The following is a 22,959-nucleotide window of genomic DNA, read 5'->3' as shown; positions in this document are numbered from 1 at the left end:
AATTAAAGGCGTGCGCCACCAATGCCCAGCTCAGAACAGGATTCTTAATGGGCATACAACCCCTCACCTCCAGGAGGGCAGGGTGGGGTCACATGGAGGCAGAGAGGTTCTGATGCAGGCCGAGTTTGGCTGCATGGGACCCAGGTGATCATGTTGCTGGGTGGCACTGGCTGCTGTTTTGTGGCCACGGTTTGAGTAGCAAAGCTACAGAAAGGGCCTCCTGTGTCCCGTTATCATCCCGGGCCTCAGGTACCTCACTTTGTGTGACTCGGGCTCTGTGTTCTGTCTCGGTAAAGTTGGAAGTGCAGATGCCACAGTTTAGCCAGATCTGTGGGCTAAACCTGCGTGTGGGGTTCAGCTTGTGTGGCAGAAGGATCTGGGGCTGTGGTTACAGAGGTCACTGTCAGCAAGCATGGGGAGCCCGAGTAACGGCTTTTATTTTACACAGATGTGGGGGGCAGGAAGGAGAGAAGGCCTGGCTTGGTTTCTCAGAGGGGCGACTTCGGCTGCCCAGGCTCCACTGCCCCCTGGTGGTCAGAAGTGGTCTGCCCCCTGGTGGTCAGAAGTGGTCTGCAAGAAAGGGTGAGCCCTGAGCGAGCGGCAGAGGATGCTGTGCCCAGCGACTTCCTCCCTCCAGCCTCCCAGTCAGTCCCCTTGGGGCCGCAGTACCAAAACACAGGACTCCAGACAGTAGGAACTGGGGATGGTCTGCGCTCCGATGGGATGCCGGGGCGCAGGACGCCAATGGGTGATGTGCCACAACCAACTCTGTCCCTGGGAGTTCTGGCTCCACCGGGGTTGATGGAGCCGCCAGGGGCCCTCGATGGCAGGCCCAAGAGGTCATCTGAGCCACTCACCACCTCCCAGTAGGTCCGGTTCCAGGCTGAAGGGCCCTGGGGGTAGATTCGAAGCCAGTTCCTCCAGCAGGCCCAGCAGACCGGTCACTTCTGCCTCCAGGTGCTCCACCGTCTTCTCCACCGTCTGGAGCAGGAGGGCAGGGCAAAGTCAAGCACAGGAAGTTGGGCCGGCTTTAGCTTAGTGATATCCTAAAGAAAATCCACTGCGTCCCAGGTCCCATCGTAACCGGGTGCTGTGGAACCCTGGCCCTCACACCGTCTCTGCTCGGTTTCCCCAGGTAACACCATCACAGGCTGCTCCCTGCAGCCGTTTAGGATCCTCCTGTCTGGCACTCAAAAGTGCCAAGCTTGGCACGGACCGCCCAAGCTAACCTTTTCTGTTTGGGACTTGGCAGTAATAGTGCACATTCCTTTTGTTGTGCCGCCCCCTGGTGGCACCTTTATTATACAACAAGTTTGGGATTTTTAAAGTTTTGTTCCTAGAGGATGGGTGTGTGCTGCTACAGATCCTGCTGGCAACCTAATAAAGTTCTTCTATTTTTTTTTCAAGATAGGGTTTCTTTGCGTAGCCTTGTGTGTCCTGGAACTCACTCTGTAGACCAGGCTGGCCTCGAACTCACAGAGCTGGGATTAAAGGCCAGCACCACCACCACCCAGCTGCAGAACAGTTCTTTAATGCGTGAAACATATCAACCATATTACAATAGCATTCAAATGTAAAAACTATATTATGGCGTGGTGGTGGTAGTGGTGGTGCATGCCTTTAATTGCAGCACTCAGGAGGCAGAGGTAGGTGGATCTCTGAGTTCAAGGCCAGCCTGGTCTACAAAGTGAGTTCCAGGACAGCCAGCACTATTACACAGAGAAACTCTGCCTGGAAAAACCAAATAATAATTTTTAAAAACCCTATATATTATTTTTGTTGTTGATGTCTGTAAGCTCAAAAGTCAGTAGACTGAGACAGGAGGATTACCACAAATTGCAGGCCACCTTGGAATGATTTTTCTTTCCCATAATTATTTTTCTGTTATAGGAGTGAGGGGGTGGAAAGGCCAATGTCAGTCTTAGGAGAGGTCTGTCTGTCTGTCTGCGTGCGTGCGTGCGTGCGTGCGTGCGTGTGTGTGTGTGTGTGTGTGTAGGAACACACTCATACCGTAGTAGTGTGTAAAGGTCAGTTTTTTTCCTTCCACTCTGTAAGTTCTGGGGATTAGGCCAGGCAGTGGTGGCAGGTAGATCTCTGAGTTCGAGGCCAATCTGTTCTGCAGATTGAGTTCCAGGAAAGCCAGGGCTACACAGAGAAACCAAAAAGGAGAAAAAAAGAAAGAAAAAGAAAGACCTAAGACTCAGGTCATCAGGCTCAATGGCTGCCACCTGGTGAGTCATCGCACAACCCTAGCCTCGCCTTTGAGGCAGGATCTCTTATTGGCAATGTTAGGTTAGGTTGACTGACTAGCAAGCCCCGGAGACCCTCCTGCCTCTTCCTCTCTGGTGCTGGCTGCCACTACACCTAGGGTTTTGTTTTGTTTTGTTTGTGGGTCCTGGGGATGGAACATGGGTCCTTGTGCTTGCATGACGAATGCTTTACAGACTGAGCTACTCCCCCATTAGCATTTTGTTGTACTAGTCCATGTACTTATCAACTCACTAAGTAGCATCATCTAACACCAGGCCCCGAGATTGCTGCCGTCCTGACAAAATAAGAGGACATGCTGAAGCGGGGTGTGTGGGTCCATGCCTGTTGTCCTAGCACTCAAGAGGCAGAGACAGGAGGATTGCCATGAGTTTCAGGCCAGACTGGTTTAGCAGTGAGTTCTAAACCAGCCATGGCTACATAGTAGACCCTGTGTCACCAAAAATAAAAATAAAAAATAATAGTAATAAATTAAAAAAACGAGGCTGGCAAGGTGATTCAGCAGGTTAAGGCGCCTGCCACAAACTCCTGACAACCCGAGTGAAATCCCTGGGACACACATGGCGCCTACCATAAACTCTGACTACCTGAGTTAAGTTCCTGGGACACACATGGCGCCTACCATAAACTCTGACTACCTGAGTTAAGTTCCTGGGACACACATGGCGCCTACCATAAACTCTGACTACCTGAGTTAAGTTCCTGGGACACACATGGCGCCTACCATAAACTCTGACTACCTGAGTTAAGTCCCTGGGACACACATGGCGCCTACCATAAACTCTGACTACCTGAGTTAAGTCCCTGGGACACACATGGCGCCTACCATAAACTCTGACTACCTGAGTTAAGTTCCTGGGACACACATGGCGCCTACCATAAACTCTGACTACCTGAGTGAAGTCCCTGGGACACACATGGCGCCTACCATAAACTCTGACTACCTGAGTTAAGTTCCTGGGACACACATGGCGCCTACCATAAACTCTGACTACCTGAGTTAAGTTCCTGGGACACACATGGCGCCTACCATAAACTCTGACTACCTGAGTTAAGTTCCTGGGACACACATGGCGCCTACCATAAACTCTGACTACCTGAGTTAAGTTCCTGGGACACACATGGCGCCTACCATAAACTCTGACTACCTGAGTTAAGTTCCTGGGACACACATGGCGCCTACCATAAACTCTGACTACCTGAGTTAAGTTCCTGGGACACACATGGCGCCTACCATAAACTCTGACTACCTGAGTTAAGTTCCTGGGACACACATGGCGCCTACCATAAACTCTGACTACCTGAGTTAAGTTCCTGGGACACACATGGCGCCTACCATAAACTCTGACTACCTGAGTGAAATCCCTGGGACACACATGGCGCCTACCATAAACTCTGACTACCTGAGTTAAGTTCCTGGGACACACATGGCGCCTACCATAAACTCTGACTACCTGAGTTAAGTTCCTGGGACACACATGGCGCCTACCATAAACTCTGACTACCTGAGTTAAGTTCCTGGGACACACATGGCGCCTACCATAAACTCTGACTACCTGAGTTAAGTTCCTGGGACACACATGGCGCCTACCATAAACTCTGACTACCTGAGTGAAATCCCTGGGACACACATGGTGCCTACCATAAACTCTGACTACCTGAGTGAAATCCCTGGGACACACATGGCGCCTACCATAAACTCTGACTACCTGAGTTAAGTTCCTGGGACACACATGGCGCCTACCATAAACTCTGACTACCTGAGTTAAGTTCCTGGGACACACATGGCGCCTACCATAAACTCTGACTACCTGAGTTAAGTTCCTGGGACACACATGGCGCCTACCATAAACTCTGACTACCTGAGTTAAGTTCCTGGGACACACATGGCGCCTACCATAAACTCTGACTACCTGAGTGAAGTCCCTGGGACACACATGGCGCCTACCATAAACTCTGACTACCTGAGTTAAGTTCCTGGGACACACATGGCGCCTACCATAAACTCTGACTACCTGAGTTAAGTTCCTGGGACACACATGGCGCCTACCATAAACTCTGACTACCTGAGTTAAGTTCCTGGGACACACATGGCGCCTACCATAAACTCTGACTACCTGAGTTAAGTTCCTGGGACACACATGGCGCCTACCATAAACTCTGACTACCTGAGTTAAGTTCCTGGGACACACATGGCGCCTACCATAAACTCTGACTACCTGAGTTAAGTTCCTGGGACACACATGGCACCTACCATAAACTCTGACTACCTGAGTTAAGTTCCTGGGACACACATGGCGCCTACCATAAACTCTGACTACCTGAGTTAAGTTCCTGGGACACACATGGCGCCTACCATAAACTCTGACTACCTGAGTGAAATCCCTGGGACACACATGGCGCCTACCATAAACTCTGACTACCTGAGTTAAGTTCCTGGGACACACATGGCGCCTACCATAAACTCTGACTACCTGAGTGAAATCCCTGGGACACACATGGCGCCTACCATAAACTCTGACTACCTGAGTGAAATCCCTGGGACACACATGGCGCCTACCATAAACTCTGACTACCTGAGTTAAGTTCCTGGGACACACATGGCGCCTACCATAAACTCTGACTACCTGAGTGAAATCCCTGGGACACACATGGTGCCTACCATAAACTCTGACTACCTGAGTGAAATCCCTGGGACACACATGGCGCCTACCATAAACTCTGACTACCTGAGTTAAGTTCCTGGGACACACATGGCGCCTACCATAAACTCTGACTACCTGAGTTAAGTTCCTGGGACACACATGGCGCCTACCATAAACTCTGACTACCTGAGTTAAGTTCCTGGGACACACATGGCGCCTACCATAAACTCTGACTACCTGAGTTAAGTTCCTGGGACACACATGGCGCCTACCATAAACTCTGACTACCTGAGTTAAGTTCCTGGGACACACATGGCGCCTACCATAAACTCTGACTACCTGAGTTAAGTTCCTGGGACACACATGGCGCCTACCATAAACTCTGACTACCTGAGTTAAGTTCCTGGGACACACATGGTACTTGCCACAAACTGATAACCAGAGTTAAAGCCCCATGACACACATGACAGGAGGAAAGAATTTAAAAGTATTCAGCAATCGCTGGGTGTTGGTGCATGCCTTTAATCCCAGCACTTGGGAGGCAGGGGCAAGTGGATCTCTCTGAGTTCGAGGCCAACCTGGTCTACAAAGAGAGTTCCAGGAGAGCCAAGACTGTTACACAAAGAAACTCTGTCTGGAAAAACCAACGAAACAAACAAACAAAAAATTATCCAGCAATGAAGGTAAAACGTTTCCCCAGCCTGGTGGTGGTGGCGGCAGTGGTGGCACACACTTTTAATCACAGCACTCGGGAGGCAGAGGCAGCTAGATCTCTGAGTTCAAAGCCAGCCTGATCTACAGATCAAGTTTCAGGAAAAGTTCCAAAGCAACACAGAGAAACCCTTGAAACAACAAAACAAAGCAAAAAAAAATGACTCCCACATAAATTTATGATTCATGGCTGTTTCACAAAATTTGATGATTGAATTTCCACCTTCCCCAACTTGGGAAAAATCTCGGGCTGGGTATTAGCAATGCCTCCTGGGAGGTAGGGTGTGTCAGACACCGCTCAGCTTGAATGCTCCAGTTAGAGCAGGCAGTATTTAACTTGGTGGCTGGGGAACACCATTGGACCAGGTTTGCTGACAATTGAACTCCGCAAAGCCTCCAACCTGGCAGAGGGCCATCGAGCTTTACGATCCCTCCCTCTCGTGCCCCCCAGTTACCTCTTCCATGATGTCTAAACGGCCTTGGACAGCCACATGTCTATCACAGCCTGGGCTCCAAGCTGTCTCTTCTCTGGAGGAGCTGGGGGACTCAGTAGCTGTAGGGAAAACAAGTCTCGTCACTGTGGGGCCATGGGTTTCCTTGTGGCTAGAGCATCCTGTACCAGCACCAGGCTTGAAGTGGACGATGAAATGGGACACAGGGGCGTAGAGGAAGATGAGCCACCGCCCTAGCCACGCCTGTCTCCAGACCCAGGAGGGCTTCATCTAGGAGGTGGTGTCTGTGCTGGGTAGGTTTGGCATGGAGAGAGGCACATGTCCTTGGGCAAACCACCCAGGGAGCTGGATGCCTGTAAAGAACCAGGTGGGTGGGAGATTTGACCAGAGAGGGGTCTTGGGATCAAAGCCAAGGGTAGCACTTTTTGATCCAAGGCCTCCGTGAAATCTCCATGAATATTTGGAGGGAGTGTTTTGAATTTCAGGTCTAGGTGTGGAGGGATGTGACTTGGGGGTCGGGGGACGGGGACGACAACAGTAATCCATGTTGAGACATGAGCAGGCAGAATCCAGGGAGGAAAGTGAGCAGTCTCAGCACTGGGAACCAGTTAGTCTGAGCTGCTGTGTGTGCACTGTGTAGCAAGCTGAGGACATCCTGTAGCAGCTCCAGGAAACTAAGGCCACGGGTGTGTGTGTGTGTGTGTGTGTGTGTGTGTGTGTGTGTGTGTGTGTGTGTGTGTGTGAGATGTCATGTCCAAAGCCACTGCTAGTGAGAGGAGCAGAGGGTTAACCAACTGTGATGGCTGTTCTTGGTTGTCTGGTAATCCTACCCGGTATAATAAGACCACTATCACAGTTTTTTGAGCCAAATTTGAAGCAAGCTTTTATGGACATTGGCCAGGTCCATACTAGGGATCCCTGGGTACGGCACCAAATTGTGTTAGGTGCTTATAAAGGCAGAACCCACAAGGCTACATACTCCAAGCCTTTGTAAAGTTGGGGGCAAGCATACATCCTGACATACTTCTGCCTGCACACCTCCTGCCTACGTGTGGTCAAGCGCAGCCTGTGTAGTCGGGGCAACCAGCCTTGTTTACAGAAGCAAAAACACGTGGCTTGTTATCTTACAGGAACGACCAGTCCCCAGAATTCCAGGAAGCTATCTGTCCTTGGGCAAGTGCGGCTCACAGTTAAGAGGCATTTTTGCTTTATTGCTCCCTGGACATCTTGGAACTCGCTCTGTAGACCAGGCTGACCTTAGACTCACGAAGATCCTCATGCCTCTGCCTCCTGAGTGCTGGGATTAAAGGCGTGCGCCACCATGCCAGGTTTTTATAGGTCTTTTAAGCATGGTAATTTAAACTTAAAACATAACTTTAGCCCTCACATTCCACTTGACCACATCTGAAATTATCTAACCCCCCCAAGCAGCTGGCCATACCTATGAGGGATTTTTCTTAACTGTTTGAATTAATTACTTTGGGGGGGGGGGTTGTGACAGGGCTTCTCTGTGTAGTTCTGGCTGTCCTGGCACTTGCTCTGCTGACCAGGCTGGCCTTGAACTGAGAGATCTGACTGCCTCTGGCACCCAGATGCTGGGATTAAAGGCATTCACTGCCAGCCACCACCACCCGGCTTAGTTTATTATTAATCAGAATCTTTTGGGGTGGGAAGATCCACCATCTGGGCCCCACCCACCTTCTGCTGGCAGCCTAGGACATGGGAGATGGATGCTTGCTGGTGTCTTTGCCTTCCTGCTCTTACTAGCAAGTCCATTCCTTCATTGGCATTAGAGATCAAGTCTTCAGGATTCCAGCCTATACTGAAGACCAGCCGAAATATTCAGCCTCACAGACCAAACTCCTTCTGTATTTCTGGACCTTCTGCTGTTAGTCAGCCATTGTTGAACTAGCTGGACTATAGCCTATAAGCCAGTTGAATAAATCCACTTCCTATATATCTGTAGATTGGTTTTTAGTCGGGGTCCTCTAGAGGGCCAGTCATTTGGTTAGTTCTGTCCCTCTAGAGACAGAACCCTGACTAATATACCTACTCAATCTATCTTGACTCATCACTCTCCCTAACTGAGGTTGCTCCTGGTGTCCCCAGCAAGACATCAGCGCCTGGTTCTGAGCTGGGGCTACAGTGGCTCTGAGGCACTCATTACACTTGGCTGAGCCTTTGGAAAATTCCTGTCCCCAGGAAGCGGGTGCCTTCCAGGAGTGTAGAGAGGGGATGAGCCTAAAGTGGCAGGAAGGGCAAGCAGGGCCTAAAAAGAGAGGCGGGAATGTCCCTGTCCTGTCATCCCATTCCTCCTGTGGGATGTGCATAGTGTTGAAACGTAATAGGAGGGGGAGGCAAGGTTAGAGATGGGGAATTTGGGTTCTGGGAAAATTTTTCAGGAAGACTGGCCTGAAAGGAAGGAAAGGAAAGAGGGAGGAAGGGAGGGAGGGAGGGAGGGAGGGAGGGAGGGAGGGAGGGAGGGAGGGAGGGAGGGAGGGAGGGAGGGAGGAAGACCAGCTGGCCATGGCCAGAGAATGGTGTACTATTGTCCTGGGTGTTTTCTTGGGCTTTGGAGAAACACAGCCCCGCTTAGAGGGACAGGAAGGGAACAGAACTGAAGACACAGGGAGCCCTAGAACCCAGGATCAGAGGACTCGGGAAGGAGAGAGAGATGCGGTGCGTGAGCCAGCAGTGATACCCATGGCTGCAATTCAGGACCTCCTACTGGCAGCCAGACACTGTTGGACTAGCAGGGCCTGTAAGCTAATCTCATGAATCCACTTTCTTCTTTTAGTCAGGGTTCTCTCGAGGGACATTGAATCAATCAGTTCTATCTTTAGACAGAACTCTGGGGACTTAAAGGCTTAGTACCTGGAGCAGGGCATGGGAGATCGGAGAGGGGGGGGGGTCTGTGACTAGAGATGATGTGGGCTGTTGGGAGGTGGGGCCTAGGGGGAGGTTTTTAAGTGGTTGGGGTGTGCCCTCTGAGGGCATTGTAGAACCCATTCTCTTACTCCTTGTTTGTTTGTTTCCTGTCTGATGAGGTGAGTGATTGCAGCCTAGAGCCATGGGGCCAGCTGAGCATGGACGGAAATTTCTGCCAGCAGCCAAAGCAAACCTTCTCTCTTTTAAGTAGATTGCTTCAGATATTTCCTCACAGCTGTGGCAAGCTAACTGATAAGAGAACCTTCTGAGGAGGACACCATGATTTCCCCGTACTGAACTTAGAAACCCCAATGCTGCCAATACAGATTTGGAGCAGGGAAAAAAAAGAAGGTTGTAGCGGTGTTGTGATTTGAATGTGAAGTGTCCCCTATGGGTTTATGAATTTGAATAGTTGGAGTTCCTGCTAGTGGTGCTATTTCAGAAGGTTATGGAGCCTTTAGGAGGTAGAAGTTTGCTGGAGAAAGTATGGCACTAGGGGAGTATGTATGTATATATATACATACATACACACACACACACACACACACACACACACACACACACACACATATATATATCCTGTTCCCCTCTCTGCTTCTGGGCTGCCCATGTGATAGGATGGGATGGCCTCATGCTCCCACCACCAACACGCCCTTTCCACCTTGGTGGACTGTAACCCTCTGGAATTGTGAGCCAAAGTAGACCTTTTCTCAAAAGTTGTTTTGTCAGAATATTTTTATCAAAGCAACAGGAAAGCAACCAGGACAAGTGGTGTGCTGGCTATGTTTGCTCAAGTGGGTCTAAAATGTCAGTCTTGGATTTACTTCAGAATCACCCAGGCCTGGTGGAGGGACAGCAAGAAGCATGAGTGGGCAAAGATCCTGGGAGTTTGTTTTGTTTTATTTTATGTTTTTTTTTTTCCAGACAGGGTTTATCTATGGCTTTGGAGCCTGTCCTGGAACTCGCTCTGTAGACCAGGCTGGTCTCGAACTCACAGAGATCCACCTGCCTCTGCCTCCCGAGTGCTGGGATTGAAGGCGCGTGCCACCACCGCCTGGCAGTATCCCCTCTACTTTTGTGTATATAGTTTTACCTGTTTATTTAATTCATTTTTATTTTATGCAAGTGTTTTTGCCTGCATGTATGTAAGTGCATGAGACAGGGCATCAAATCCTCTGGAACTGGAGTTACAGAAAAGGCAGTCGTGGGCTTCCTGGAGGGAGCTAGGAATTGCACCCAGGTCATCTATCTGTAAGAGCAGCCAGTGCTTTTAACTGCTGAACCATCTCTCAGACCCAGACACCTATTTTAAATTACGCGTCTGTGTGCTGGGTATGCGCATGTGAGTGCAAGTGCCTACAGAAGCCAGAAGAGGGCATCAGCTTCCCTGGAGCTGTGGCCGCAGACAGTAGTCAGCCACCTAATACGGGTGCTGGGCACTGAACTAAGGTCCTCCACGAGAGTGGTACACTCAGCTGCGAAGCCGTGTGCCCTGCCCCTTAAGTTTCTTGTTGTTGTTGTTGTTGTTTTTGTTTTGTTTTGTTTGTTTATTCAAGACAGGGTTCCTCTACGTTAACAGCCCTTGACTGCCCTGGAACTAGCTTTGTAGACCAGGCTGGCCACGAACTCACTAAGATCTGCCTGCCTCTGCCTCCCGAGTGCTGAAGTTTTGTTTTGTTTTTGTTTTTTATAATGTAACTCAGCTGCCTGGTGGGAATTGTTAGCTAGAAGCAGAAGCCATGATGGGCTGAACGGGCAGACACAAAACAGTGAGGACGAGGAAGAGATCTTCAGTCCGGACCTCCCTGCGGGAAGGCTTTGCTCCGTGATCTGAGCCGGCCTCTGAGAGACAGGAGAAGAGGTTCAGAGTAGCCTTAGCAAAGGGACTCCATGGAGCGGTGGTGGGGAGTGGGGTGGAGGGTTGAGGGGTTGGGGTTGGGGTTGGGGTGGGGCTCAGCCTGGAGAGGGTTAGGAAAGACAGGAAGTGGTGGGCTGTTCTGGGAAGGTGGGCCTGCCTGCATACACGCCCTGTCTGTATGCTCTCTCTGCCCAGGGGCCTTCCGCTAGCTTACTCTGGGCTCACTTGCTGGAAGGTGGCAGCCTTGGGTATCTTGAGCGGCAACGTATCTGCTCCTCCCCACTGGCCTCAGACCCTGTGCTCCAGAGTCTGTGATGAGGTCTGACTTGGCTCCAAGAGTCCCTCTGGGGAAGAGGCTGGGGTGAGGTCGATCCCTCAGTACTAATCCCTCACATCTGGATGGGGTTGTGCTCTGAGCTCATCCAGGCCTCCCGGGGACTCATCCGACAGAAAGCTTGGAGCACGGCCCTAACAACTGCGCAGCCTGATGTGCTCCCTCCCTGCAGAGAACCTCGGCGCAGCTCTTTGGAAACACGCTGAAGACCCTTCTCAGCCTACACCCTCAGCCGTTTAACTTTCTGGCCTCCACAGCCTCCTCTATCACGCTGGGTGGGGTTGGCCTGAGGCTCTGCGTCCCAGACATAGCTCTAGTGGGAGTTTGTCTGTCTTTCAGAATTTGCCGGAGTCCTCAGAGGACAGAGCTAGGCTGAGTAAGGGGGGGAATCTTCTTTGATTAAAAAAAAACAAAAACCCTTAGGCAAGTAAAAAACTGAGCTTTCCTCCTCTCCTCCCCTCCCCTCCCCCTCCTCCTCTCTTCTCTTCTCCCCTCCCCTTTCCTCTCCTCTCCTCCTCCTGCCTCCCTCTCTTCCTCTCTCTTCCCCCTCTCTCTCCTCTCCTCCCCCTCTCCCTCCCTCTCCCCCACTCCTCTCTCTCCTCATCCACTCTGGGTAGCAAAGCCAGAGGACTGCTGTGTTATCTCACTGGACCATGAGCCAAGGCCATGGACCCTCCTCCCTCTGCCTTCCCTATTCTGCCAGTTGGAAATGGATTTCCTAGGGTATGGGGTTGTTTCCTTTGGCCCGGCTCCTGCTTGGAGTCTTGTTTGTACCCTGGATGGTGGCCATGGGTGAAGCAGCATCCTGTGATGAGGGGAGCCCAGAGACCAGGAGAGGGGCTGGGCCGCCTGACCTAACTAAAGAGGCGGGGCCGCCAGTCTTGTCCACTGTACGGCCCCGCCCAGTCACAGCCCTTCCAAGGCAAACTGATGTGCCCAGGACTCACACAGTGAGAAAGTACCCACACTTGTCATCAAAACCATATGCTATTTTTACCAGCAACGCCAGCCACTTGGGGTTAATGATATTTGACCACATTCCGTACAATAGAATAATAAACTTTTACCACATCCAGTGCTTGTATAAATACTTGTGATGCATTCAAAACAGTCAGCCAATTTTGCTTCTTCTTAGAAGCAGGGTGGTATTTTTTAAAGGGTTGCACGAGGAGCTCTGCATGGAGCTGCTCTGACTGAAACGGCCAAGGATCCTGGAGCCCTTTGAGAGAGGGCTAGATTCCAAGAAACTTTGGTTTGGTTTGCTTTTGTTTAGGGAGAGGCAGGTGCCCTACCTCCCTCTTTTGTTCTGAATCTGCTTCTAGAAGATCCTGAGCCACTGGGGAACTTATCCATATCCTTCCCCGGCTTTCCCTCTGGGGCTGAGTTAGTGTTTTCCTTAGGATGCTAGGTAAGCTGCTGTCATTAAGAGCCCATTGCCCCCGCCTGTATCCATTCAAAGCTGACCATCAGGCATGAAGGCAGCTCCTCTCCTGAGGCTAGACACGATCCCAGACTCTGCCCTGCTACCCCTTATTTTTTTAACCCACTAATTATAATAAACTAACCCTCCCCAAACCCCAGCATGCCGAGGCCTCAACCCACCCGAGATAAACCTCTCCCATACTACGGGGAGTCAGAGGCACAGACAGACCTGGGGATGGGCTTTGTGTCTCACTCAACTTCCTCATGTTGTCTGTCTGTCCTGCCCTGTCTCCTTTGCCATACCCGAAGATGAGCCACAGGGCAGATGCCACAGATGGGCTAGTGGGGTTAGTCTTTGTCACCCTGATATGAACTGCAGTTACCCGGGGAGGAGGATCCTCAGTTGAGAAAGTGACCCTTTCAGATCAGCCTGTGGGCAAGTCTGATCGCCATTTTTTCTTGGTTGATAGCGACACGGGAGGGCTTGGTCCTCTGTGGGCAGTGCCATCCCCCCTCCCCCAGCAGGTAGGCGGTCATGGGTTGTGTAAGAAAGCAGGGGGAGCAAGCCACGGAGAGCAAGCCAGTAAGCAGCGCTCCTCCGTGGTCTCTGCTTCAGCTCCTGTCTCTGGGTTCCTGCCCTGGCTTCCCTTATCGGACTGTAAAATGAAACAAACCTTTGCCCTCCCCAAAATTGCTTTTCGGTCACAGCGTTTATCACAGCAACAGAAAGCAAACTAGGCTGGGGCATTGGCCAGACTAGCAAACACGGGCTCAGAACGATGGAGCAGGTATGTCAGGACGGAGCCCTGCTCTGCCTCTCACGAGGAGTTGAGAGCTCAATCTAGATCGTTTGGATCAGATCTCAGGATAGAGGCTGTCTCTCTAGGGATAAATCTATACAGGAAATCAGAGCGTACCGTGTTCCGTAGGGGCTTCTCCAGCAAGGATGCAGGGGCAGCCCTGACCTGACTGGATTATCTACTGCGAGCGGGTTCTAGTCACAGGATCCTGGCTTTTGCTACTTTTAGAACCGGCATAGCCATGCTCTGTCTTCTAGGTCCCTATCGCGTTGTGGTCGTCCTTTATCATGCCAGGTTTTTGCTGAATGTATATGTGGATCTGTATCAATCATTTAATTCTAGCTTTCTTTTTTTTTTTTTAGTTTTTGGATTATAATATAACATTTCTCCCTCCCCCTTCCTCCCTCCAGATCCTCTCAGATACCCCTCTTTGACCTCTTTCAAATTCATCGCCTTTTTTTCCCCATTCATTTTTATTATATGCACGCATGCATATACTTATGTATTCCTAAATATAACCTGCTCAATCTGTTTGACGTTACTTTTATGTATGTTGTCAGGGCTGACTATTTGGTATTAAATAAAGACACTCCTTATCATTTGTTTCTTAATCCTCTGGTACCTCACCCTTCCCTGTGCTGGATTATATACTCATCCACCTTTAAAAATGTTTTTTGTTTTGTTTTATTTTTCTACACAGAGTATGGGGGCATGCCTGTAATCCCAGCACCTGAGAGACAGGAGACTTGCAAGTGTGAGGCCAGCCTGAGCTACACAGCCGGAATTTGTATCAAAAAACAAAACAAAACCCCAAATTATTATTATTATTTTACAAAATCAAAAGTTTAAGTGACACATGAAAGATTACAACACAGCTCGAAAGAAGATGGTGGCAGCAGCATTAGAATCCAATCTCCTAGCCGGGCGTTGGTGGCACACATCTTTAATCCCAGCACGTGGGAGGCAGAGGCAGGCGGATCTCTGTGAGTTCGAGGCCAGCCTGGTCTACAAAGTGAGTTCCAGGACAGCCTCCAAAGCCACAGAGAAACCCTGTCTCGAAAAACCAAAAAAAAAAAAAAAAAAAAAAAAAATCCAACCTCCTGACATTGTCTGTCCCTGTTGGTGGTGTGACTATGTAAAGTAAGTTATTCTATTTTGGAGCTCCCCACCGTCTCCCCTTATAAGAAATAAATAATTATGTTTCATTTTCAGGGCTTTTAGAATTCATTCCCAGCACTCAGCACTCATGCGGATCTCTATGAGTTCAAGGCCAGCCTAGTCCACATAGTGGGTTCCGGACTAGCCAGGGCTACACAGTGAGTATCTCTCTCCCTGTCGCTGTCTCTCTCTTACATGTAGACAGCACGCAGGCACAGACGCAAGCACGCAGCAGACATGGATGCACAGGCCCCTGTCTTCCCTAGCTAGCAGCCGCTGCCTGCTTCCTGGGAGCTTTTTAGTTTATCTTGGACTTGAAAGGTTACAGAGAGTAGGCTACGTGACTTGAGCCCCCGTATCAGAAAAGGAGTGCATCTTGAACACCCCAGGTTCATCTGTGAACATCAGATAAGGCTTTGCATCCTGAACAGATAGACTGGGATCTGGAGAGGTGTCGAAGACACTAAACACCAAGAAGATTGTACTTCCCTAAAGAACTTAGCCGATGAGGAATCCATGGGGCAGTGAAATGTAATTAGGAGTATAAGAAACACAACTTTGCGCCAAATTGGCGTGCCAGCCAGTTTTGTTTTTTCCTGTAAACTGATACCTGATTTTTCAAGGTCAAAAACTAACCTGGGTAGACGTTGCTGCTCTGAGTCCCCGCTGCTCATTTATTTGTTTTTGTCTGTTTTTAATGTGTACGGGTGTTTGCTTGTGTGTTAGTCTGTGCATCACGTGCATGTCTGGTGCCCTTGGAGGTGAGAAGAAGGCATCAGATGCACCGGAGCTGGAGTTACAGGTGGTTGTCACCACTACATGGGTCATGGGGATTGGACCCGGGGCTTCATGAATGTCAGGCAAGCACTCTACCAACTGAGCTATAATGAGGATCATTTTTTTTCTTATACTATCTGTAAAACGTGTGTGTGGGGGAGGGGATGGGACTACAAAGGTATGAGACCCAGAAAACCTGTCTGCCTCTGTCCTCCCAGGTGGGTTTGGGTGAGGGCGGTGGTTATACTTGCTTACAAGAGGAGATACAGGGGGCTGGAGAGATGGCTCAGAAGTTAAGAGTGCTGGCTGCTCTTCCAGAGGTCCTGAGTTCAATTCCCAGCACCTACATGGCGGCTCACAACCATCTGTAACTCCAGTTCTAGAGTATCCTCTTTGGGCCTCTGTGAGTCCCAGGCATGTGTGTGCGCAGACACATGTTCAGGTAAAACACCCATATACATCAAAATAAAATAAAAAAGAGGAGACACAGGGCCGAAGAGAAGGGTCAGCAGTTTATTACTCTTCTGGAGGACTCAGCAATGGCCTGAAACTCCTGTGCTAGGACATGCTATGCCCTCTGGAGTCCGAGCCTGAACATGGTGCACATGAACTCACACAGGCATACATACATGCATGCATACATATACTTTTTTAATTATAAAAAGTAAAAGAGCTTGCTAGTGGTGGTGCACATCTTTGATCCCAGCACTCGGGAGGCAGAAGCAGGCAGATCTCTGTGAGTTCGATGTCAGCCTGGTCTCCAGAGTGAGTTCCAGGACAGCCAAGGCTACACAGAGAAACCCTGTCTTGAAAAACCCAAACAAACAAACAAATGAGAAGACACTGAGGATTCTTCTGACACTGCAAACTCAGCTGAGGTCGGCCTCTGAAAAGGTCTCCATATGGGAGCTGGTAAGATAACTCACTGGATAACAATTACACAACAGCACAATCCCAGAGACCTGAACTCTACCCCAGAACCCACATAAAGGTGGAAAGAGAGAACCAACTCCTCAAAGTTGTCTTCTGACATCCTCACTTGCACTGTGGCATGCAACCCCACATGTGCAATAATAAACAGATTACTTAATTAAATGTCTCTACGATAACACAAACCATTTTGTAAAGATATTTTATAGAATCATATGAGAAAATCCCAACACAACAATGGAGAAAGTCTTAAATAGTTATTAGAATCATAAATGACCACCATGAATTTGAAGAAGAAAAGTCTATCCTTAGCAGGAATCAAAAGACATTCAATTAAAATAATAAATATGGGCTAGGGATGTAGCTCAGTTGGTAGGATGCATGCCTTGCATCCTCAGCACAGTATAAAAAACGGAAGCAGCGGTATACATCTGGAGGCAGGAGCACCAGAAGTTCAAAGTCATCCTGTCTACACTGTAAGTTCAACACCAGCTTGAGCTACAAGAGACCCTGTCTCTTAAAAATATTTATTAAGACTGGAGAGATGGCTCAGAGATTAAGAGCACTGGCTGCTTTTCCCAGAGGTCCTGAGTTCAATGCCCAGCAACCACATGGTGGCTCATAGCCACCTATGATGAGGTCTGGTGCCCTCTTCTGGCCTGCATGCATACATGCAGGAAGAAAACTACAATAATAAATAAATCTTTAAAAAATAAATTAAAACTAGCTGGGCGCCAGGCGGTGGTAACGCATGCCATTAATCCCAGCACGTGGGAGGCAGAGGCAGGCGGATCTCTGTGAGTTCAAGGCCAGCCTGGTCTACAAGAGCGAGTTCCAGAACAGCCTCCAAAGCCACAGAGAAACCCTGTCTCAAAAAACCAATAAATAAATAAATAAATAAATAAAAATAAGCAAACAAATAAATAAAAATAGCTGGGTGTGGTGATGCTGATGCACACTTTTAGTGCTGGTATTTGGGAAGCAGAGAAAGGCAGATCTCTGTGAGTTCGAGGCCAGCCTGGTTTATAGAGCCAGTTCCTGGATAGCCAGGGTTACACAGAGAAACCCTGTCTCCATAAACATATATATTATGTAGAAAGTATTTTTTGCAAAGAAAAATCTAACTGGAATTAGATCAAGCTTCTATCTATAGCCATTAATCTTATAGTAGAGAAACACTGAGTCAGGGAATTCTATCAGCAAAATCTAAACAAGCCAAACATTTCTCAACAACTGATTTCAAGAAAAGAAAATGAATGGCAGGATGGAGAAAGAGAGAGACATTACACAGTTAAAGAGACAACAGACAAGTCAACCAAATTCAACCAGCCATGTAGCCCTTGGCTTGGATCAAACAAATTAAATGTAAAAACAAAACAAACAAAAAGCAAGTTACAGTCAAGACTCTTGAACTTGATGAATGTTTTGTAACACAGAATTATTATTATTATTTATTATAGCATTGCACTTCTGTTTATTGATAAAATGTAAGATGCTGGGCCCCACACTCTGATGACAGGGCGGAGAGATGCTTCAGAAGTGAAGAGTGCTGACTGTTCTTGCAGAGGACCCGAGTTCAGTTCCCAGCACCCACATGGTGGCTCACAGCCACCTGTAACTTGAGTTCCAGGGGACCCAACACGGGTTCCAGCATGAATGTGGTGCACATACATAATCTTAGAAATGCACACATAAAATAAGGTTAATGGGGGGGGGGGGGCTGGAGAGATGACTCAGCTGTTGGGAGGGCTGACTTCTCTTTCAGAGGACCTGAGTTCAATTCCCAGCACCCACATGGCAGCTCACAACTGTCTGTAACTCCAGGATCTGACACCCTTACACAAACATACATGCAGACGAAACACCGATGCACATTAAATAAAAATAAAATTAAACTTTAAAAAAGTAAACGTTTTACAAGTAGGAGCTACCTAAACTCATACAAAAAGAAAACATCCAAGTGGGGGAGGGGCTTGCTCAGAAGAAAGCTTCAGTGAGTATAGGGAGTAAGAGAGGGGGGTTGGGGGAGGGGTGTGAGAAGATGACAAATTTCATCATATGTATAAAATTGCAAAACAGTAAAAGCTTGAAAAATAAACACAGTGCTTGGAATTTCCTTTAAAACAAGCCAGAGATCCTGGTAACACACCTTTAATCCCGGCACTTAGGAGGCAGAGGCAGGTGGATCTCTGTGAGTTTGAGGCCAGCCTGGTCTACAAGAGCAAGTTACAGGTCAGGCTCCAGATCTACAGAGAAACCCTGTCTCGAAAAACCAAAATAAAATAAGATAACCCAGGGATGACAGCAGCGGTAAGATTATAAATGAAATGAGGTTACTTAATTAATAATTATAGTATAATTACATTATAGCAATCTATTTATTTATGATGTCATTCGGAATTCTATTTTTTTTGTATCAAGACATTTTCATAGTCAAAAGTCGTGGAAAAACTGTGCCCCACAGTATGTACAAGGCAGAAAGTTAAGTGATGGCGTTGTGTCTGAAGTCTGAAAGATGAGGAGTGAAAACTGGGGAAACTACATTGGTACATCTACGATATCCTCAAAACCTGCTGGAAAGAACACACATATCAGAAAGGAAAGCAATGTTTAAGACGGGTTGTGGCTCAAAGCGGCAGGGAAAGTGATTTCCTAGCAGGGGACAGTTCCTTCCTTTGGGAGGCACCAGCTGAGACCTGGTCCCCACCTCTGCCACCCAAGCAGAGCTGACAGGAAGGTGTAAGAGAAAAGCGATGTCGTGACTTGTGAGCTGACTTTGAGCTACACAGAATGCCAGTCACTCCTTAGCAGATGGGGAAACTGAGGCTAGAGGGGTTGATGGTCTGAGGAAACTAGTGTTGTGTGCTCACTGGAACTAATGTTGTATGCTCACTGGAGGGCACGCCCTTTCTTACACTCCCTGAAGCCAGCCCTGTGAGATGTAAAGCGGTTCCCCCCTAGAAACTCCCCTTTAACCATCCGAGTTAGTCTCCCTTCTCTCTGTGGGTCTCGGAAAAAAAACCCCAGAGTCACAGTCTTGGTGCCAGGCCTTTCTGCTTGGCTGGAGCAAGAACCCAGGGGCCTGGGGTTTGTTGCTAGGTCTGCCTTGGCGCTGTAAGGCTGGAGCTCACTGCTCAGCTAGACATGGAGGGTGTAGCCATAGCTCTTGGACCATACTGAGAAAGAAGACGCCTCCTCACCTCACTACAGACCCCTCCGGCATCCGGGCAGGTGAGACGGTACCTTTTTTCCGTCTGCCTCCTCAATGGTGGTGCTGGCCCTGCCCGGACCATTGACCCTTTCAGACTCTTCATCCGTCACCGTGCCCTTTGCCGTCCTCCCCTGGATGCTCTGGCCCCAGGGCGGCCACACCCTGCAACTGGGACCTCCGCCCAGGCCGCCCGCGCTCTCCTAGGCATCCGGTTGCCACATTCCTTTCCCCCAAATCTTTCTTTCCCTGTTTCTTCCTGCATTCCCATGTCTCTCCTTCTTGTTTGTGCTTTTCTCAAACTCCCTTCTCTAGCTCTCCTGGTCCACACGCGTTTATCTTCAAAGCCTCTTCCGCTCTCAACCTCCCCTCGTCTTATTCATCCCTTCCCTTTTCCATCCCGGTGTTTCTATTTTCTGTCACCATCACCTTTCCCACCCTCCACCTCTCCCGGTATCTCTGCCTCCGGTTCCTCTTTCATTCCTACCTCGCCGTTCCGGGGTGTCCCTGGGTCCCCGGCCCCACTCGCCCGCCCCGACGCCGCCGAGCAGGGCGAGCCCGGCAAGTGCGCAGAGCAGCGGCTGCATGGTTCGGAGCCACCAGGAGCGAGCGCAGCTGTCTGTCCGTAGCCGCCTCCCCGGGATCGCGCCCGCCCGGCCCGAGGAAATGCAGTCCGAGCCAAAATTCCTGGGCGTCTCCGGGCTTCTAGCTCCAGAGAACCCGCCCCCCTACAGAATCCCCACCATAGCCTGTGAGAAGGCGCAGCCCAGGATCCCATCCATCCCCAAGGCCACCGGGCATCCTGTCCAGCTCCCCGACCCCACCCCTGAACCTGGGACCCTGGCAGAGAAGTCGGGAACGCTGCTTCTGGGGTCACTACTCTTTTTGAGCCCACTTCACAGTCAGCCAGACTGAGCTCAAGAATGAGGACTTTCCTCTGTGTCCCTCCCAGGATGTTGCAGGGTCTAAAGCCAGGATTCCTAGGACCTGGAAGTGTTCACTGCCTACTTCTGAGTCAGACAGACATGAAGGCTCATGGCTTCAGACAGGGACTGAAGGCCTAGTGCTGCGGTCCGCAGAAACTCACTGGTAAAGACCATTTAACTCCTTACTAAGGAGTGAAGGCATGAGATGCTACAAGGCGTCCAAACGACTTTGCAGATCCCGGCTGGGTATTGGCCAGTCAGTCTGTGCCCTTGAGGGCGTCTGGCCTTTCACAGGGTGAGCAAAGAATCCAGCAGTAAGTGAGCTCATCACGGTCAGAATTCACAAGTCTAGAAAGGCGTTGTCTCACACCTTTATCAGTTACTTACAAGTTACAATCTGCGAAGTAGCTTAAAAAAAAAAAAAAAGCAAGGGATGTCCCAGAGGCACAATAGAATTGAAATCACAGCAGTTAGCAAATGTGTTAGCCCTGTACTAGGTAGGGGTTTAGTGCATGGAAAATATATAAATAAAAAAGGAAGGACATGACTGCTCCCGGGTGTGGTGGAGGAGAACGTTTATGGTAGATAAAAGGGAGAGCATAGCCAGAAACATCTGGGAGAGTCCAGAGTAGACATGAGCCTGGCCATATGAGGAGGTGGGGTGTGGGGTGTGGGGTACCAGGGGCAGTAGCCAGGAGGGCAAAAAGTGAAAGAGAGGCGGGTAATCAAAACGGCTGGCATGGTGACATATACATATCTGTAATCCAGAACTTAGAAGGCTTAGGCAGGGGGTAACAACAGGTCAAGGTCAGACTGAATTACATAGTGAGATCCTGACCCTAAATAAATAAATAAATGAGTAGCATATGAAATAGGTAATACATCACTGTTAAATCACAATGTATGGGCCCATGTAACAACTCAGTGGGTAAAGATGTCTGCTAACCTGGGTTCGAATCCTCATTGGGAAAGACCCTGACCTTCACAAACACCATGTGGTATTGCACACACACACACACACACACACACACACACACAGATACACATACATACATTCACACACAGAGAGGAATAAAAGTAATTAAAAAATAAATTAACTGGTGAGTGTGATGCACACACCCTTTAATGCCAGAGGCAGGTGGGATTTCTGTGAGTTTGATTCGACCCTAGTCTACATAACAAGTTCCAAGCCACAATGAAACCTAGTCCCCAAAAAACCTATTTAAAAAACAAAATAATAAAGTATAGGATGTAAAACATGAACACTCTGTTGCTAGCTGCTCCTACTCAATAGCCTTAGTCCAGTCCCCTCAGCTTGGTGGCTTCTTCCTCTTCGTCTACAAATTCTGTATCTTTTCAATATACATTAAGCTATGGGATGAATAAAAAACACCATAGAAATTAGTACAACCACACCCATTTAGTTTTTTCTAAGAGTGGCAAAAGGAGAGATGGATTGTTGGCTAAGCACTTGTGTTGCTCTTCCAGAGGCCATGAACTTCCAGCATACATGGTAGTTCACAACAGTCTGTAACTCCAGCTCTAGGGGATGCCCCCTTCTGGCTTCCAGGGGGTATTGTGCACACGGTGCACACGGTGCACACACACACACACACACACAGGCAAAACACCCATACACAGAAAATGACATTAGAGTAATTAAAAATTAATAAGTGAAACAAAAAAGAAGGCATCACAAAAGATCCCAGGAATGCATGTATAACTATGTATCTAGTATTTTTAACTAATAGACACGTAGTCATTGGTTTTCCACACTATAAAATACTATTTTTAAAAATGTAGCCAGGCGCTGATGGTGCAAGCCTTTAATTCTAGCACTTGGGAGGCAAAGGCAGGTGGATCCCTGTAAGTTCGAAGCCAGACTGGGCAGATAGGACCAAAGAAAGAAACCCTGTCTTGAGGACTGGAGAGATGGCTCAGAGGTTAAGAGCACTGACTGCTCTTCTGGGGGTCCTGAGTTCAATTCCCAGTAACCACATGGTGGCTCACAACCATCTGTAATGACATCTGTTGCCTTCTTCTGATATGCAGGCAGAACACTGAATATGCAATAAATAAAATAAATCTTTAAAAAACCCTGTCTTGAAAAAAAAAAAACACATGCTTGATTAATACCCAGTTTCTAGTGCCAGATGCTAAAGGGCAATTTATTGTTTATTTACCACTGTACCAGGCCAGCAACGAAGTTTTTCTGCCATCCACTAGAGGGCACTCTCTTTCCAGCTCTTTTATTTGTTTGTTCTTGTTTTTGTTTTTTGTTTCTCTGTAACTTTGGAGACTGCCCTGGGGCTTGCTCTGTAGACCAGGCTGGCCTCAAATTCTCAAAGATCCGCCTGCCTCTGCCTCCCTAGTGCTGGAATGAAAGGCGTGTGCCGCCACCGCAGGGCTCTTAAAATTATTTTTAATGATGTGTGGTGGGTACAGGTACCTGAGTGCAGGTTCCATGGGAGGCAGACCTGTCAGATCCCCCTGGAGCTGGAGTTACAGGTGATTGTGAGCCACCTGATATGGTGCAGGGAAT

The 22,959-nt window shown here is 48.9% G+C and overlaps 1 protein-coding gene across 1 annotated transcript; it reads right to left on the bottom strand.

The window, feature by feature from the left end:
• Positions 1–419: 419 nt before the first annotated feature.
• On the bottom strand, positions 420–20,157 carry Plac9 (placenta associated 9). The gene is made up of 4 exons (XM_040747858.1): positions 19,979–20,157; positions 6,080–6,177; positions 858–981; positions 420–570 (listed from the first exon to the last, which is right to left on the bottom strand). Exons 1-4 carry the CDS (start codon positions 20,076–20,078, stop codon positions 560–562), a joined length of 333 nt encoding a protein of 110 aa, XP_040603792.1. The 5' UTR covers positions 20,079–20,157; the 3' UTR covers positions 420–559.
• Between the last annotated feature and the right edge of the window lie 2,802 nt (positions 20,158–22,959).

This window comes from Mesocricetus auratus, unplaced genomic scaffold, assembly GCF_017639785.1.
Source record: "Mesocricetus auratus isolate SY011 unplaced genomic scaffold, BCM_Maur_2.0 Super-Scaffold_100006, whole genome shotgun sequence".
Taxonomy (NCBI): Eukaryota; Metazoa; Chordata; class Mammalia; order Rodentia; family Cricetidae; genus Mesocricetus; species Mesocricetus auratus.
The sequence above is the reverse complement of the archived record's forward strand: the minus strand, read 5'-3'. Positions and strand labels throughout refer to the sequence as shown.

Bases quoted from the DNA above. Each gene is read 5' to 3' on its own strand.
- Plac9 (XM_040747858.1), bottom strand. From the start codon at position 20,078: ATGCAGCCGCTGCTCTGCGCACTTGCCGGGCTCGCCCTGCTCGGCGGC. The intron at 6,178-19,978 runs GTAGGAATGAAA...TTTTCCCTACAG, and splicing joins GGACACCCCGGAACGGCGAG to CTACTGAGTCCCCCAGCTCC. The intron at 982-6,079 runs GTAACTGGGGGG...CTCCTGCTCCAG, and splicing joins GTTTAGACATCATGGAAGAG to ACGGTGGAGAAGACGGTGGA.